The sequence below is a fragment of the Alosa alosa genome, chromosome 1, assembly GCF_017589495.1.
Source record: "Alosa alosa isolate M-15738 ecotype Scorff River chromosome 1, AALO_Geno_1.1, whole genome shotgun sequence".
NCBI lineage: Eukaryota > Metazoa > Chordata > Actinopteri > Clupeiformes > Clupeidae > Alosa > Alosa alosa.
In genome coordinates, this window is record NC_063189.1 from 48,609,539 (window position 1) to 48,629,271 (window position 19,733).

Below are 19,733 nucleotides of genomic sequence, written 5' to 3' on the forward strand. Positions count from 1 at the left end.
GCTGCTCTAACTAGGTTGGTCATCACGTCTTACATGGACCACTGAATCAGACCCTAATTAATGCTAACCTGGCAATCCAGAGCAGATAACTACACTGACGCATGTAGTGGTAAAATAAGAAGAAGTGGGTAAACTATGAATTTTGTGATCTCGGTGAGGTGGACAGCGCCATACGGTATTGGATTTTCTGAAGGCATTCAGAACATGTTTGATGACGGTGGAAGTTATTGTCCAATTAAATGGTTCCTAGAGTGTTGATGAGTGTAGCCTATATTGTGAATGTGGATACAGTGTGATTTTTGAATGTGTGAATAAACTCTTTTGAGGTGGATAAACTCTAATAAGAGGTGGATAAACTATTTCTGAAATGGATAAACTGTGTTTACTTGCGTTTACTACATCCTTGGACCCAGGGGATGCACCCATGGAGAACATATCAATGATGTTATTTGTCACGCTATTTCACATAGATTGTATGGCATTTTGGTAACTTTACCAAACTGAATCACACTTTTCTACTCACCCACACTTTATTATTCAAAGCCAATTACTACAGATTATGCAGGCTACATCAAGGAGAACTGGTGATTATATGCATAGCATCTGAGATTTCAACAGCATTTTGGAAACATGGTAAAAATGTGAGCATTTGAGAAAGATTTATTGTGAAGTAAGTCACTTAAGATGGACATGGGTCAGCAATTACATCAATATGGCGAGATGATTTTTGATTAATTCTTTATAAAAATATAAAAATAATACCGTCATTTAGAAATGAAGAACAACCACAAAAGTAGCCCAGTTGGGGAAATGATTCAACCACAGCATGCCTTTCCACCGCCTCTTCTGCAGAATGGCTGCTTGACAGAATGGCTCTGTGAGATGATGAGATAAACCAGCATGCAGATTAGTCATCATCCTGCAATGGTGTGATGGACTGCATTTAGAGGGGCTGGTGTCTGAGAATGTCAGTCAAGTATGTAATCAGCAAATTTACAAGCTGGGTCTGAAATAGTGCTTTGGAAATAAATAATAAGTGTATCCACTTATTTTAATTGCTGTGCTAGTCAGCATAGGCTATTACAAGATATTAATTAATCATGTCTGATTTTCCATAGAAACTACTCATAGCTTGATGCATAATTTGTTTGTTTGTTGTATAGGCTACAGAATCTTGTAGGCTATAAAGTTTATCATTTGAAAATTGAAGAGAAAATGACTGACAATAATGCAGTCATGTGTGTACCTCCAATGGTTTGTATGTTTAGGCTACTTGTCAATTAAGTCAGATGTGTTTTCTTATATATTTGCTAGTGTGGCAGAATGCAGAACACCGGACCAGCAGCCATTCTAGTTAAAGTTCAGACAACAGCAATAAAGTAGGCTATCCTAACCTGGGTGCATTGTCTTCTACACTCTCGGTGATGTTTCGCCATATTTTCTTCCGGGGGGTTGGATGGACATTCCTTTAGTGATTTCATTGGACGCATGTGTTTCTGCGCATACATCATTGGCTTACATAGTTGTCACTCCCGTTCATTTTTGCTTGTCGTGGCAGCCCTTCAGCCCTGCACGTCTGTGGAGAGATCAGTTATATGTGTGTGAAAACATTATTCGCGTCGATAGCGATCCTAGCTTCGACTGCAACTTGTAAAGGAGACAAACCACATCCGTTTCTACATATAATCATCCACAAGAATTCGTGCTGACATAGTCAACGCCAAAAGTTTCCTTGCCGTTGTGTCTGTCAAAGCTATTCGTACAGGTAAGACAACCACTTTGGCAATATAGGCAACCAACCTTTCTGTCGTGCTGGGACAGAGAAGGCTGGCGCATTCGGTTTTGGAAATTATATTTTAAAATGTTAGAAAACGTTTTCAATATTGCCGAACAGCTATAGGCCTGGCATATTCTCTGATTTTAGTTAAGACTCTTTCAAAATCCTTTTCCGAGCAGTGCACCCGTACACAACCTACCTGTGTGTTTAGCAGGTGCACATTGCTCTTGAGCACGCGGGAGAGCAGTCAACTTACTTTCCCAAGAATCGAGCTTATAGGCCTAAATGGCTACTCCAGCGCATACATTTAGGCTACACATTTAAATCAACCCCGTTCTGGTCATACAACTTCATAAAACTTCTGTAATGTTACGTTTTGCAAACATGTTGGCAGAACTGGCTTGTGGGCTGTTTGTGAAAATGTTGAAACCTTGTTATACAAAATACAGATCTTTAAAGAATTAATACCGTATCTGTCCGGCTACGCCTGGATGGCAGACCTACACAAATAGGCCAGAATAGTCCACTCCAGGCTATTCATGGGTTTCATCAGGTCCCTTTCCAGAGGTAGGGCCTATTAATCAAGCACCATGCCGTCTGCATTGCTAATCTAGCTCATCTAGATAATCTATCTTGATTTTATACACCTGTGGAAAGGGACGCATGAATCAATTTTACCATCACATATGTTAGGCACAAGTGTTAGGCCTATGCATCTTTTCTGTTTGTTCAAGCTGTGAAACTTATTGTGACATAAAAAGTAGGCCAGTTCTGTGGAATTTTTCTGAAGCATTTAGGTCTTAGCCACTCTGAACTCTTGCACAGACACACACAGTGGTGTAGTCTAGTTAGCTGTATTGGGTATACTGTGAGCATCCACACCAAATGTTAATACCTAGCCTTGCCTGTTTTAAGTGGGTATACCGAGATGGTAATGCTTTTGATGTGGGTATTACTGCATAGTCCTGGGTATCACGTAGACTATACCACTGCACAGATGCACTTTCTTCATCATCTTCTGTCATCTTTGAAGTGTTTTATGGCTACCAGGCCTGTTTCAATTGAGAGCCAGGGTACTGAGATTCAACCCCATTCTGAAAACAGTTGATACTATGACATTATTTTGATGGGAGTTTTCTGGTTGATTTTGTCTTAAAATTCCCGTGTCTATTTCAACTTCTGGAGAGAATTTTGCTGGAATTACTGGTTCAATAAACCCTGTCTGACCATAAGGCTAAAGCCAAACATAAGCGTACATGACTCATATTTATTATGCCCAGGAATAGAGTATAGTTTGACCGCCTGCAGCTTTATCATTTAATTAGTTCTATTTCTTATCATGGACAATTAACGGGCTGTAGCCTATGCTAGTTCATCCTGTGGTAGCATTGTGTTATAGAGAGAATGAGACTTGCAAGCACCACATGCATCCTACATAGTACAGAACTGGAACTACTTGTCTGTTTTATGTGGAGGCGGACATTTGATGTGTTCAGGCAGTCTGAATGGCATGAACAGGCCAGTGTCTGTTCATTCATTTTCTAGATTTAGTTATGGCATCCATTTGTCCCCTTTATTCCCAGTGGTGAAAGCAGACTAGTCACATGATTGCAGATTGCTTGCTCAGTAAAAAGAAAGTTATTTTGATCTTGCAAGACTGATATAGATGGATAACATAGTTGAAAGCTACTTGTGGTGTTGTTGCTATATTTTTAAAGTGTTCTTGTAAACACTGTCTGTAAAGTGCATCATGATTGTTACAATGTACGGTATGTTGCCTGAACGTTTGCCAACATTTTCCATATATTTCCATACTCTTTACAGAGTAATTTAACTGTTGGCATAGTCATTCCACAAATTTGAATATGTTTGAGATTGTAAGGAACAAACAGTTATCTGATCACATTCAGTTGACTTGATGGTAAACCATGTGATTGCAAAACGTGTGATGGCCATATTTTTTTCTGTTATGTACTGAGTCTTCATCGTAAAAGGACATCTGGTCAGCCAGTGCCTATACATTTTTTCAGAAACAAAACAAATACCATTAGGCTAGTACTTGATAATTGAGCTTATACAACATGTTTTTCTAGGTACTAATGGTGCATTTAAATGTTGATGTGTCCAGACTACTCCAAGCCTCATACCATATCCTCTTTCCCCACAGTAAGATAAGATGAGCCCATGGATTATTCAGGCTGGCCTTGTTCTGCTGCTGCTGTCTGGGTTGTTGAAGACAACAGAAGGGAAGAAGGATGAGATGCTGTATTGTTCAGGTAAGACACTTGTGTTTGCTGGCAAATCACACTTGTTCAGAAAAGTATGCGAGAGGCCAAAATGAAAATGGGAATAGCTGAAAAGGAGACTGAGTGCATTTAGGAGAGAAAAACACGTAAATCCTTGCGGAATTGTTGCGTTAAAAATATTGGAACCCTATTTGCACTCCAACTGCTGCCAGAAATTAACTACTAAATGCAGAGGAGTTTTGCCAAGACTTCTGTGAAATGAAGGATTGTTCATTTACAGTGCATCATGAATGCATATTAACATGGCAAATCTAACAATTTTGAAAGCCCATTCTGCTAGTTATGTCTGTCCATGTGTGTGTTCATGACTTAATGAGAGGAAAACTGAAAACATTTTATTCATAGTAGGAATAGGTACATAGCTTGTGTATGTAATGTTTTTTTTGTATTGCCACACAGCAACATTATGCTTACAGGTCAAATATAAAAGGAAAACACACTGCCTCTTTGATGACCCCCATAAGTTTACTCTTTCTCCAGATGAGGTCACTCTTCCTGATTCACTTTATAGTGATAACACATCTCTGTTGTGCAAACTAGACTAGACTATGCCCTCTCTGGCTCCAATTAATTGTTGCATTTTTAGACTGTTTGGTCTATGTAGGGTATCTATGTAATTGTTAGATCAAAAGTTAAGTTTAATTCTCAATGCAGCGTGGACGCTTTTATTGTTAAAGTTATAGTTATCTTTATAGTTATCGTTCCATGAACGGCCCTTAAAACTATAGTTGCAGTTATCTTTATAGTTATTATTCCTGGTGTGAACTAGGCTGGGTGAACCCAGCCTGATCTGATGGCGGTTTCTATTCCGCCCTGCAGCTCAGGCTGGTACATCTTTCTCCTGCTTCAACACTTTTTTTACACTTTTGCGGGGGCCAATCACAAACTGGCTTATCCACCTAGTGCGCTATTGGCAGGTTTAAAACGATGACGATAGCAGAAGAGCCTGGAGTTTCCGCGTCGCCCCTCGAATGAATAACTGATTTGGCAGTAATGATCCCAACCAAGCACTCCTGGTAACTGTTAATAACACCTACACAAAATTCAGCAGCAATTTTTGTTTGCCTAGTTCAGCCATGTCTGGATCTGTTGAAGCCTCAGTGTTTTCACTTTTGAAGTTTTCATGGTGCCCTTTTTGTGCCATACAGTGCTATGTGTTTCTAGCATTGTGGAATGTCATGCTGCTCTTTGGTAAACTTCCAGTGTACAGCCATGTTTTTTGGAGAGCAGTGCATCCTCAGTGGTGTCCTGCTAAGCGCATTTCACACACAGGGTTGATTCAATGTGCTTTACAACAAAAGCAAAGTATAGTGTAAGATAATGCTAAGAGCCTTTTAAACGTTTTACGTTTTAGAGTTACTACTTTTGTCAATTTTTACTGTTTGGTTACATCTGGAAAGATGAGTTTTGCTAGTTAGCGAAGCGAGCTAATCACAAGGTTAATATAGCCATACTGATCGATACATCGCAGAAGGATTAAAAAAAATAAGTATACTAAATGTTTTCTGATTTATTTTACATCAATCTAAATTAAGACACAGTAAATGTGTGTGGTTTGGTGTGGGCTAAATATTTTTTAAAAAATGCCTTTTTTTCAAGGTTTGCTTAAATGGCACAGTGACTCAAAAAGCAGCTAGCGCAAGCTAACATTGAATGAGAAAACCTTGATAATTCTGAAAATTTGGCAAAAGAGGGATAACTATGGCAAATTTACAGCATATTTAGGCTCCACAGGCATAGCTTTATTCATTTTGGTGTGAACATATTTTTATTTCCCTGGTAGTCAATGTAGAACCATTCAAGCCCAGCATTTTCCATTTAAGCCCATCTCATGTGTTTCAATGAAATTATAAAGTTTGATACATTTTCACTGTAATCCTGTGACTTTGATGTTCTTTTACCCCACTGACTTCATAAGTTGGCAAAAGCAAGCCAAACATCAAATGTTTATACTTGTTAAATGTAAGACATGTTATTGAATAAATATTTGGTATTTTTACTACTTTGAACATAATATGTTTTATATTTTGATAATTTTTGTCGTGGGCTTAAATGGTACCAATTAAGCCGATGCCAGACTTTTCACTTTATTCATAAAATATTTGTTTTTACATGATGAAATATGCACTAATAAATGAATGTATTTTCAAATGAGAGATTAATCTTACATTTTAACAAGTAATTATGTTAATAAACTATGTCAGTATGTATGAAAAATAACTGAACTCAGATTTTGGGCTTAATGGGTACACCTCATTCTTCGTGTCGTTATCGTTGTAGTTTATGTGTGGATGCCGTCATTCATATGAGCAAGACTTTTGTTGTTATCGCTCTCGTTCTTTGTGTGAACAGAAATGAGCGGAAGTTCATGCAGATCAACCTTTTTGCTTTCCAACATCACTTTTTTGTGAGGCATGGTTCTTACTCATTAGAAGATGTTTTTCATCAAACTCTAAATGTTTAAGTGTTTATTTGTACTTTTATTTTTTAACTGGTTTAGTTAATAAATAAACTTATAATAACTAGATGTACCGCATAGCGGTACAAGATATGACCGTCGCTTAGTCCTGTACATCCGTTCCATGAAAATAAATCACACTAATCAATTTGTCTCCATCTTTTACTCCATCCCCCACTCTTGAAACTTTTGTGTATGCTTGTTTGGCATGTCTTTGTGTGTGTGTGTGTGTGTGTAGCTGCACAGAAAGTAGCCTACTGGCGCTGCAAAGGTGAATAGATTGTAGAATAGCCAAAAAAGTTGTAGCATTGTTATAAAACCTTTAAAATCTCTAAACAATCACAAGTAGGGCAGTTCATCACAGTTCATCCATTGCAACTGGATTGATGAAAGGTCACTTACACCTGTAGGCTACATTGTATTTGGGAAAAGCAGAAGGTATCAGCATAATGTTATATTTTTATTTATTTATTTATGTATTAATAAAAAAAAAAACATCTCTGTCAGTGCCATGCCGTTTTCAACAGCTATCAAAAAGAAAGGTCATTTTTGGATGGATGGATTTTTTGTGAATGTTTCTTCTTCTACATAAGATTTTGGTCATCTTTAGTTCATGTGATACTTTATTGTCAATGCACAAATTAAGTAGCCTACCAGTAGTCTGAAACGAAATGCAGTTTTACATCTAACCAGTGGTGCAAATAACTGACATGTCCAAATGAGCCTTCATGAAATGCGTCGCTAGACTGTTCATACACATTTTAACAGGGCCAAGTTGAAGAGCTGTTGTTTGTTATTGTTCGTGCAAATATAGGCTGATTCATGTTCCCTTGCATTGTGTAACTGAGGTCCATGGCTAGTCTGGCTTTCACCAGACCAAGCTCAATCTTTTAAGAAATCAAAAAATAAATCGCCGGCAGATCAGGCTGGGTTCACCCAGCCTAGTCCATGGTAGGCGCCCGATATTGTTTAATTTTCCGATTGAGAAATCTCTGGCTATTCTAAATGCAAAAATGCATCAGGGAGTTATGACAAAACCGTGACCGTTAACAAACTAGATCCCAATAGAAAGCTGTTAGCTTCCCTAAGCTACAGGTATAAGGTAGGCATATTTACAACATAAATTGTCAATAGGCTATGCTGGCGACACAAATAAAATCTCCTTTGGAAACCAATGGCTTACGCCTTACAGCAGTGGTCCCCAAACTACGGCCCGCCAACTCATTTTGGGTGGCCCCCCAAAACATGTCCGTGGTATATAGCATCTGGCCCGCACGGGAGTACATCGTCAAACTATAACCTCCGTAATTTCCCCATTCATTCTCTATGGCGAGTCTTAACAGTACACATGTAATACTCCTTATGTCCACTGGTGGTTGTTTTGGCGCTGTTTCGCGTTTGCCATCAAAAATGGAATGAAATGTAGGCCTACCTGCAAACAATGTAAGAGGCCTATGCTGACCATCAATGCTCAAAGTATTCTAAACGTTTATCAATTATTTGTTAATAACTAACTAACTTCTATTCAAGTCATATTTATGGAATAACTATTTCTATTTTTTATTCACACGTTCAAATGTTCATACAGAGTTCTCATCAGGTGAGTGAAAGTTAGAATGGTGGTCATTTCAGATGTGTTTGCCAGCACTTCATAAAACTGCCTAGTTTGATAACTTTAAATTATTTGTAGGATATTGCTTGTTCACAACTTGCTATGAATGCAAAGAAACAAACAGAGTCTTTTTATTAGTATTATTTCATTTGAGCTACATTTTACACTGATATGGCATGGTGGCAACATAAACACAGCTAGCAATGGTATTAAATTGCAGTAGCCTATGATTAAATGTAATGGAATATTCAACTAAGGTAGACTGCTGCTGTTCACAGCACTAAGCTATTTATGGTTGATATACTCCGAGTCTCTGGCCCTCTCTTAGAGCCAGGCATAGTGAGCTGGCCCTCGGAAGAAAAAGTTTGGGGACCACTGCCTTACAGTATCAACCGGACAACATCGTGGCAAAAAGTTGTAATAAAATCCACGCAGCTCCGTGAATCACGGAAAGCACGAATGAAGTAGCCACTTCTAAATGGGACCCACTGCACAGTAGCTTAAGGTCTGTTGCTAAAGCAGCCATAATGAAAGCCATAATGAAGGTGTCATTGTTTGGATACTTCACACACACGTGCTTTTTAATCTCACAGACTACAACTACCAAGCTGGAATCAAAGCACATCGATTCCCCTCACACACCCTGCACGCACTTAACAAATAAACAGGCGTCTCAGTCTCACGCATGTATAGCCATAGGCAAAACTGTATCGGACCGGTGTAACGTTGGTAAATCATCCATTGCACAGAATGATTTTTGGAGCACGTGCAACAAATAATATTACGATTATGTGTACAGCCCTGCCTTGGATACATCTCTCAAAGTGCGCTCTAAAATATTTGGTTTAGATGTAGATCATTGATATTATAAGATTAACGTACCTGCAGTAAAAACCAAGCATGTCCAATAAACATTCTCAGATTTATTTTCGGCTTCAAGAAGAAATGGGAATTACATTTCATGTGAAAATCGTCCTATCCTTATTAGACGTTCTCTGCGGTAAACTAGCCTACAGTCCTTGTAGGAAGCGTCCATTGTTTTTCCACTTTAGATTAACTTCCAACAAAATTACGTCTCACTGCAACGATGTGCCATCTAGTGGACAAACGACTACGTAGGCCTATCGCCAATACTGGAAATGCAGCCATGATGATGATGAATTTGGTTTTCCTTTAATCATACTGAATTTCTAATTATGTATTGGCCGTTCTAATTGCCGATACGGATAGTATGTGTGTGCCTATGTGTGTATGCGTGTGTATATGTGTGCACCGCCATCTACAGGCCAATGAGTGTACAGTCACTAAATGTACACATGACTTAATTTTTTTTAGACCCCCATGGATGAAATTCTACGAAACTTGGCATACCCCCAGGGAATGCCAGGTTAATCATACACATCAAATTTGGTGCAGTTCTGAACATCTTAACTGAAGATCGGGGCGAATGATATTGCATTTTTTTTAGGGTTGCAAAGGGGCAGAAAATTTCCGGTAAATTTCTGGAAACTTTCCGGAAACTTACCATGGGAAGTTAAGCTGGGGAATTTTGGAAATATTCCAAATTGGAAACCATCATGGAATTAAAGGAAATTATGGGAATTTACGGGAATTAACTGGAAATTTTGGGTAATTCATACAAACTGTTTCATATACAAACATTAACATTTTGTTTCGTATTAAGCAATATGATTTGTATGTTCGTATTTTTGCTTAGCCTAACATACAAAGCTAGCTAGCATGCTAGCGGGAATCCCATTCTCTGCCTATGGTTTACTAGAGTGCTAAACTAGCAACACTGAACTGCCCAAGATACACCACACCACACCACACCACACCACACCACTCAACAACAAAATCTGATTGGTTGGAACATTTTTCCCCCATGCATATAAACGCACCATAGGTTTCCTTTATGTCTAGCAGCCTATGCCGATTGCTGTGAGCATGTGATTGACATATGTGCAGGGTAGAAATTCGACTGAAATTGCATTAAATCAGGTTGTTTTTACTAATATTAGACTGCAAGATAGGGTTTTGTCCACTACATTTAAGTTCCCTGTTATAGACTAACTTGCCATATTAAAAATTCCCAGTCTATTCCCATTAATTCCCGTTAATTCCCATATATTCCCGTTAATTCTCATGGAAAGTTTCCAACTTAGAAAATTCCCGGAATTTTGCAACCCTACATTTTTTACCGGGGGGGTGCAAATCACAAATGAGTGATTATGGGCCAGGTTGATGTGGGCCCTTGAGACCAACATACCATAAAAAATTCTTCATCCTCAGTGCCACGGTTCAGGTAGTTATTTAGGAAAAACTGCATTTTTTTGGATTTCGAGGGCTCAGCGCGGGGGGGGGGGAGGGTAGTGGCCCCCGGGGACCAAATGAAATTTTTCCATAAAAGTCTAGTGGGGCTACATACTCACCAAATTTCATGTGCCTCGGTGTTTCGGTGTCCCGGGTATCGTTGACCAAAATTTCAGGAAGTAGATGACGGAAAAAAAAAAAAAAAAAGCGACTTCTGTTCTTTTTTGTACTTTTTCCAACTGACATTGTGAATGTATGAGTTATGTATTGAAAATGAACAATATAAATGCAGTTGTGTGATAAGTGACAACATATTGTGTTTGTTCACATTGCAGGTAATTCCAAAGGCTTCTTGCAACTGTAAGCATAAATGTAATAAGCAAAGTAAGAATTAGTAAGTAAGAGACTTGTCTTACAAATAGGTATAATGTAGATTTGTTTTCAGTTCCTTTCTTGAACAAATATCTAATATGTCGGTATGTCTGTTAAAGTCTCATACACTGGGATTGACTAGACATGTCTTATTGTGCATGTTGGAGTCGAGTGTCATTCACAGTGGCGTTGGCAGTCACCCAAGCCATCTATGCATGCCGACTCTCCTCCTGATGTGTGTAATTGCACTATTCAGCACCCAGCTGGACCCCACGGTTGATATGGGGCCTTAACAAAAGGCCATCGTGCTTGTGGCTTCGGTTTTGGTTCATTTTGGTTAGGGACTTGTATTTCAGTAATATTTTAGTGTGTAAGGTGACCAAGTCATTTTCTTGTCTCAAGTGAAACTCTTTGAAATTGTTACGTCTAGCTGGCTAACTCTAACTCCAATAACAATGTACTGTAAAGAATAGATTCCATCAGTTCTCTAGTGTGATACTACAAGCTTCATCTACATTTTTATACTGACTGTTGCTCAACAATGCAGCTGGTCTTCAAGTTGTACAACTAGTATTCAAACAGGATCCATCCATTATGCTGAGACCATGACTGCCATCATGGGTGATAATACTGTTGCAGCAGGCCACTTTTATGCCAACTGATACATTGTGGTAGTTTCATTGACTGATTTTTGTTGATTTTTGGCTGTTGTCGATTGATGACTTACCGTCAATGTCTTGCTGCATGGAGCTCTATTTATGTCCAGATTTGTTGCTTGTTGTTAATAGATTTTTTTTTTTTTTTTCCCTACAGCCTGCATGGCAATTGCTGACGAGCTGAACTATTCAATTAGTCAGACTGATCCTAAGAGGACCATCGACGTGGGTGGATTTAGACTGAAACCTGATGGTAGTCTCACTGATAAGAAGGTTTGTCTCAAAGTCAAACTGAATAAGGCATGAATGTGTTTAGTGTTTATGCTTACAAATGTTGTGACTGTTAGCAAACAACCTATTTTCCTTCAGGCACTATTATGTTTTTCTGCTATGCATTACAAATACTTCACTTCATAGTATAATGAGATGAGGTTTCTGCTTTTGATGTAATATTAGTGTTGCCAGCGAGAGCGAGGTTCAAAATGCAATGCAATGTTTAGCTGCACATGAACACATCTTAATTTTAACAGTCATCTACCCTTGAGCTTTTGCACATATTGAACTGCCAGTTTCACAGAATGTGTAAAGCAGACACCGCACACACACACACACACACACACACACACACACACAGTCAATTCAGTTTTGTGTAATTCAATATGACATTTGTACACTACAAAAGATTCAATGATTAATGTCAGTGATCATGCAAGTCCAAAGTGTCTGTATTGTTGCCTGTGCACACGAATATGGCTGGTGGAGATGCTGAAATACTCCATTATAGACATTCCATTATGAGACAATATGCATACTTGCTAACCGACAGTTATTGCATAGGAAAGCAAAATTTGAAATTAAATCTCACCTGTTTCTCCTAAGGGACCCTCTCAGCTGCAAACTAGCCTTCCAAAAGAGGCCAAGTCCAATTTAAGTTCTTAAAGGGCAACTCCGATCTAAGAGTATTTGTGGATCACGAGTGTACATTTTAGTTTGGGTTAGTCGGTGCAGTTTTGAGCATTTATGCATTCACTATGGAGAGATTATCTGTAATTGTAAAGAATGGGTAAAATGCCAGTTTTCCACTTAAAGGTACATGTTCAATTTGCCTCAGCTCTATCCTCTTTTTTATTTTCTATTCGGAAAAACTGGAACCTATAGTCAAAGTTCCAAGCGAGCTGAGATGATGCCAAAAGGTGGCGTGAAAGTATTGCTGGTTATTGATTCGCCTGTATTGTCATTGTTGTGTAATGCTGACGTTCTTAACAAGCTCAGCATTTTGAATACCTCAGCCCTACTGGCACCTCAAGCAATTACTGTGAATGTAATTCACTACTATGCCACGTTATTTTTCACAACTGGTGCGTTCGTAAAATCTTCATTGTTGTAATTGTTACTTTATTGTTGCTGTGTGTCCTGCTGTAATGATACCATAGTAGTTTCCTTCTGTGTTGGGAAGACATCCAGCTACATTAGTTTTTTGTGGTCAAATAGGAAGCACCTGGAGGTGGGTTAGACCAGTTAGCCTATAGCTGGCCTATAGCTAAGAGGGAACTATAGGCTAACTGGTCTAACCTACTTACAGAGAATTAAGATAAACTAACAATGTCAGGCTGGGTAATTGCATGCAAAGAGAAAAGAAGGGTGTGTATCCTCTTATCTAACTCTGGGGTAGACAGCAAATAAGATAATTTCCCAAATCACTTAAATGAGAAATTTACTTTGATATAGCAAAGTTTTCCCCAAAGGCTATGCTATATACTACTCAGTTGTAAATACATATTCCGGTCTTAACTCAAAACTGCACCGACTCAGTCCACTCAGTATCACCCATAAATAGACCCTAAGATGCTAGATCTCAAAATACTCAATTTTTTTTATCTCTATCTGATCTTATCTATTCTTGCTGCCTTTCTCCTACGGGTTGCTTAGGAGAAACAGGTGAGATCTCTAAGTGCTTATTTACTTGATGTGACGGCACATTTTCAATTTCAAGACCAGAAATGTACTTTTGGGTGGTGTTTGTGCCATTTCATTGGAGTTTTCAATTTCATATTTTCTGTTTCGCATTTCATTTACTTTGATGTGTTCTTTTAATTAAATTGTATTTCTATTAGCATTTTTGATGCCATTGCTTTAGGTTTTTATAAAGCAAATAATTTAAATAATCCAAAACAAAATCAGGCAATAGCTATTGAATGGAAATAGCCATCACATTTTCTAGTACATGAATACTAGCATGCAGAGCTGAATGTGTTTAGTGGAATGTCTTAGGAGTTTGTTATTTCATGTAGCCTTCTGGTGGCTGTGTGCCCCTGTACACCAGTAACATTGTGTTGTAGTGAAGAAGCCCAATTAGCCATGGGCATGCTCACAGTCCAAGGAGATGCTCAGCTTCACCTTTCAATTGTCACCATATTCCTGATGCATCATGGCCTCTTGTGCCTTATTGGTAAATTGATCAACCTCATACCATCAGCCTATACATCTTCATAAAGACACTCCAGTGTCAATGACCTTGTAAATGATCACTGGTTCCTACAAATCTCCCAGCAAATTGTAACTCGGAGAAAACTGACACAGTACTGTGTCTTCACGCTATCAATGTACTGCTGGGGAAAGGTCAGGTCCCTGTGAAAGGCAGTGCCTGACCCCTGGTATCCTGGGAGTGACGAGAGTCCTCCATTGATCACAGGGGTTAATCCTATTTTGATTGTTATAGGTATCTAATGAATAGGCATTTACGCAGTTCTTTCCTCATTCTCCACGGCCCTTAAGATGTAACATCTAGCTTTTTACTGAGTAATGTTTCGTATGAAGAAGGCCATGAACATTTGTATGGGGATGGGATATCCCTTGAATTTTATGTGTTAACAAATGAGGGGATGAGGTACATTCTGAAAGCTTCAGAAATTCAATTTGTTCTATTGGTGATCATAGCATGTAATGTAACTAATATTATAATTTTAGGGTTACTTTAAACTTGACTTTACTCCTGTCTATTCCTAGAGTAGCAGATCATAACATAAAATAGACACCAATAATGACATTATTGAGCTTACAGTCTCTGCCCATCAAGACTTTGCTCATTGTATCATCTTTTGAGCCTACTTTTAGAATTTTATTTGGTTTATAATTCTTGTTTTCCAGTTGAGGGTTATTCTGTGAGGCTGTATTACAGACATGATGTACAATAAGTGCCTTCCAGAGTACCAGTGTGCACAGCAGTGTGCACATTCAGACACTGCTTCACCAGGTGTTATGTCAGTTGTTGGTTTCACACACTGATTTGAGTCCTGCTTAAAACTCTCTCTCTCTCTCTCAAATCTCTCTCTCTCTCTCTCTCTCTCTCTCTCTCTCTCTCTCTCTCTCTCTCTCTCTCTCTCTCTCTCTCTCTCTCTCTCTCTCTCTCTCTCTCTCTCTCTCTCTCTCTCTCTCTCTCTCTCTCTCTCTCTCTCTCTCTCTCTCTCTCTCTCTCTCTCTCTCTCTTCTTAATAGCTCTTAATAGCTCTCTCTCTCTATATGTTTTATATATCTCTCTCTCTCTCTTTCTCTCTCTCTTCTCTTCTCTTCTCTCTCTCTCTCTCAAATCTCTCTCAATATGTATCTCTATATATATATGTATATGTATCTCTCTCTCTCTCTCTCTAACATCATATAATCTCTCTCTCTCTCTCTCTCTCTCTCTCAATATATATTATATATATATATCTCTCTTTCTCTCTCTCTCTCTCTCTCTAATATATATATGTATATATATATATATGTGTGTATAATATGTATTATATATATATATGTAATATATATGACATGATATCTCTCTCTCTCTCTCTCTCTCTCCGTCTCTCTCTCTTATATATAACTATGTCTCTCAGCCTGCAGGGACTCTGTCTTAGTTGCTGTCCTTGTCAGTTAAGTACAGAATAGTCTATGGTCTATATGGTATACACATACACATTATGTGACCTCTTTCCACTATAGAATTATGTTGTGATTCAGAAATGATATCCTGATGGTTTTGTAGTGTTTTCAGACAATTATGGATTGAGATTGTCTCAGTTTGTTAAAGTTTTGCAAGTAGTATTAGTATGACTCATTTTGTTGCTCTTGGGAAGGCTCATCATTTTTTGTGGTCTTGGTTTGTCTTTCCAATGGTGTGAGGCTTTTAAATTATTGTCACAATAAGCTGAAAGGCCTTTCTGCCAATCCTACAATGATGGCTGGCTTTCCACTGTGATTCAGTGGAGGATGGCATCCCTGAGAAGCCTTTTCTCTTCCGGGACTGGCTACCCCCTCCCCTTTATTCCTGTGGAAATTCTTTATTGACAGGTTCTATTCAAAACCCTCCGACTGTTGCAGCAAGGAATTAAATTCCCCAGAATTTTCGGGATTGTGTGATAAGGATGCAACATTGAAGCCACCCTTTTGCAAAATCCAGCAGGGGAAGATTTGATTTTATACCTGATTCTTTTTTTCTTTTGTATGATCAATTTAACAGGGTTCACTGTTTCCTGCTTCTGAATCAGAACACCACATAGAGTTATGAATATGCATTTAATGAATGTTTGATCAAAAACCTGATAAAGAATGTGCCAGAGTGTTTATGAATGCGCTATTTTCTATGCATCTGCTTTTAAGCCACTGGGGGTGGGGGGGGGAAACATGTTTAATTTTTTAGTATCATTATGCTTGTGTTGGATTAGGTGGGATCCTTTTACTTAGTGTACCAGCTGTGCTTCATGGTTGACCACTGTCTTATCTCTCTGGCTATTGTTTTTTAACCCTTTAATTAAAAAGTGTGTGTGTGTGTGTTGCTTGCTCTTCTTCCTTTAGACCTTTTATCTTACTTGTGACCAGATGGCAGAGAGCCATGGAAACCTCTTTGTGTCAGAGAGATTCACAAGAGAGAAAAAAGGGAGAGTGAGAGAGCAAAAAAAAAAAAAAAAAAAAAAAAAAAACGTGCACCATAATGTAATCAGAGGGGACCGGAAGGTCCCATACTGAGTCTGAAAAGGGACAATGGGGTCAGGGATATACATCTACATTGCAAGAAATCCAGCTCATCTGCAATCTGGCCCTCCTGCTCTCTCTCTCTCTCTCTCTCTCTCTGTCTCTCTCTCTGTCTCTCTCTCCCTCTTCCCAATACCCCACAGCCCTCCCCACTTCTTTCCCTCCTGGCGCCCTTTGACCGGGCTTGACAAGGAAAAACTTCCTGCTTTGATCAGCGAAGGGTGGAGGTGATGGGCTGCCAAAAGGAGTACCAAAGGATGAGAGTTAAGTGTTTACCCTGCACTTGGCTGCTGGTGACACTGCTCCCCTCCCTGCTCCTTACCCCCCGCTCGCCTCTCCATTCACTCTGTCCGCCCTCCCGGCCCCCTTTCCCCTTTCTCCTTCCGGGGGAGGCCAAAGGGTGGGAGCAGGTTGCACCTTGACCTGTCTAGACGCCACAGTGTGGGTTTTGTCTTGTTTCCAAGACATAGGGCTACACTTTGCCTAACTTTAGTGGTACAGGTTAAGATGTCATAGCTGTGCCAGAGAGGATGTGTTGAGATGGGAGCGGAAGGAAAAGGTCAGCTGGATGACCACATAGAATAGTGTCATGGGGGGAGAAGAGGCGGGAAGAAGGGAGATTGGCTTTTTTCTTTTTTCTTTTTCTTTTTCTTTTTTTTTTTTTCGACAACATCTGAAGTGAAATATTACTTAATCTGATTTTCATTATTTAATAGGTTCCTTTTGCTAGGTCAGAAACTCAGTTAACAGAACTGCTGGAAGGAGTGTGCAACAGCATGAGTGATTACGCTCTCTATGTGGATCCAGACACCAAGGATAAGAGCTATAAAAGATTTGCCCCAAGGAGCAACAGCGGTGGGGATTTCCCCGATTTTAACAATTTTAAGTTTGATGGCCCAGAGGGTTCCAATGCTCTCAAATTTGCTGTAAGTATTTTTATTTAAATTTCTTTCACAAGTTCAGTACATCATGTTTAATCTAAGTCCTCAGGAGTTTTTCATATGTTATCTACAATTGTATGTTCCCCAATAAGTTATAATATTAGCACAAATATTGCATATTATTGGAAAAGGAAATGGTTTGCATTTTATATGTTTCTTTTCCTGCTTAAATATGTACTAACTGTAAAACAACAAATAATTTCTTATTTTCTTATTTGGTAATGGATATTGCTATGCATATTGATTATTGCTATGATTACTACTACAAATTAGCCAGTATTTGGCAACTATGGATCAATTCCATTGAAATAGCAACAAATATCTTTTTACTACTTTTACATTCAAGTTCATTGAATTCAATATTTACTCATGCCCATCATTGGGCCATTTTATAGGAACAACGGGCAGCGTATTTTTCCATGCCACCATTTCAAATCATGTTGTCCTGCAAAGAAATACTACTTTACATTAAGCTAAACATTACATTTTCAAATGTTAAACATGCATTTTGTATATGCAGTCTGGATCGAAAATGCTATATGTTTGTTTATTGATGAGGTTGTGTGACACCACGAAGGAGATTTTTCTCCAATGCTGTTGATGTGTAGGTGTTTCAAGATGGCAGCACTGCCATGTTAAACAAGTAGAGGGGAAAAAATGGCTGCCTCACAGCATGGAGCAGAGCCCACTCTGTGCTTCGTTAGATGTTAACCTATGCTGTGTATATGTTACCTGTTCTGCTGTACCCAATTCAAGTGCGTAACCGACATGTTGTTGGTTTGCTCATAGTGTGAGACCATTGTGGAAGAGCTAGAAGATGATATCATCTCTCTTTTTGGCCATGAATCAGAACACGTAGCCGACAAGTTGTGTGGCAAAATATCAGGTACTGGTTTATGGTGTGGCTTGTGTTCTCTCTCTCTCTCTCTTCCTCTCCCTCTTCCGCGCTATCACACACACCCTCACACTTGCACTTTCTCTTGTACGGGTCTGTTTGCATCCACCATATTGTGGTAATTGTTGTCAGGAATTCTGGTGTATCTTCAGGTCTCTTGGAGACCATGTCTATTAAGTTTGTAGCCACTATTGTGCTAATCAGTAGGCCTATATATTCACACACTAATTTGTGCAATGCTTTTAATCAAAACAAAAAGCAGAGCACTTTACAACCCACACTGACCTCGCACATTGTGTACATGAATTTAAAGTATTGGCATGGAAATACATTGATCATGTTATTTTTGTTCCGTATGTCTCAAAGGTTTGCCACATATACATGTATAGTTGCTATAGTTTGGAATAAATTGTCATACCATTTTGGTAGACCTATGTAAGTTTGTTGACACTTTACGTAGTGTTTCACAATTAAATTAGGCAAAACATGGCATTATATGAAGGTTGATCAGATTAAATAATGTATCGTGGAGGATGGTTCCATTCTCACATTTGGTGCTTCCCTTTTCCAGTAATGGACCATCACTTTTCAGAAATGGAGATGGTAGACGTAATGATGGTGGAGCTGAATTGCGATATTTGTTCTCAGTTTTACACTTTGAATCAAAATGTTCTACTCAAAATGTATTGTTTCCAAATTTTTGCCATTTAAAACATGGATCTCATGCATATTCCTCTACAATTTCATGGTTGATATAAGACATCCTTGTTTTAGTTATAATTTAACATTTGGTTTTAGACGAGTTTGTTAATAGTGTTTTCATTATCATTTTCATGTCTAGGCCATTGTAAAGGGAGCCAAGGCCAGCGTTCAGAGTTGTAACATTGGCTGGAGAACAATACCCAAGCTGTGACCTGAGGTACAATATTGCAGACGTTTACTAATTCTGGGTGAAACACAGTGATTTGGTGGAAAACATTATATGAACATGTTTTGTAATTTTATAAATAAAAGTTGTTTTAAAGTACTCCCTATTTTTTTTCAGTCATGTGCATCTCTGTGGTACATGGAAATGAATATTGTGCCTTAAATTAAGTGGCTGTTAGTAATACTGAAGTAAATTATGTTCACTGGCTCCTAATTGGTTTTGTTTGGTGTGGTTTACAGCAGCCTGTCAAAGGCCATCAAAACTAGTTAAAATCGCCACACATTTGCTCTGTAATTAGTACAAAATATATTTTTGGACCATGATTACATATTGCACTATTAGCATTTTAATTTAATAATGTGACTGACTTGAAATGACATACATTTCTTTAATCAGTGCAGTGTCCTATTCCCTTTGCTTATTTTTTACTCTGGCTTCTATTATTGCATTGCTGATGAAGCCACCGTA

At 38.6% G+C, this 19,733-nt stretch overlaps 1 protein-coding gene and 1 long non-coding RNA gene across 2 annotated transcripts; one reads left to right on the forward strand and one right to left on the reverse strand.

Annotated features, from left to right (window-relative positions):
- Positions 1–528: 528 nt before the first annotated feature.
- Positions 529–2,362, reverse strand: LOC125296816. Its single transcript, XR_007193863.1, has 3 exons — positions 2,246–2,362; positions 1,395–1,576; positions 529–875 (listed from the first exon to the last, which is right to left on the reverse strand). It is a non-coding gene; the product is annotated as an uncharacterized LOC125296816 (long non-coding RNA).
- On the forward strand, positions 1,569–19,660 carry cnpy1 (canopy FGF signaling regulator 1). The gene is made up of 6 exons (XM_048246903.1): positions 1,569–1,765; positions 3,945–4,053; positions 11,652–11,767; positions 17,218–17,427; positions 18,232–18,328; positions 19,179–19,660. Exons 2-6 carry the CDS (start codon positions 3,954–3,956, stop codon positions 19,217–19,219), a joined length of 564 nt encoding a protein of 187 aa, XP_048102860.1. The 5' UTR covers positions 1,569–1,765; positions 3,945–3,953; the 3' UTR covers positions 19,220–19,660.
- Positions 19,661–19,733: the final 73 nt, after the last annotated feature.

Excerpts from the sequence above, each read along its gene's own strand:
- cnpy1 (XM_048246903.1), top strand. The coding sequence starts at position 3,954 with ATGAGCCCATGGATTATTCAGGCTGGCCTTGTTCTGCTGCTGCTGTCT. Across the intron at positions 4,054-11,651 it reads TGAGATGCTGTATTGTTCAG|CCTGCATGGCAATTGCTGAC; the intron begins GTAAGACACTTG and ends TTTTCCCTACAG. Across the intron at positions 17,428-18,231 it reads CCAATGCTCTCAAATTTGCT|TGTGAGACCATTGTGGAAGA; the intron begins GTAAGTATTTTT and ends GTTTGCTCATAG.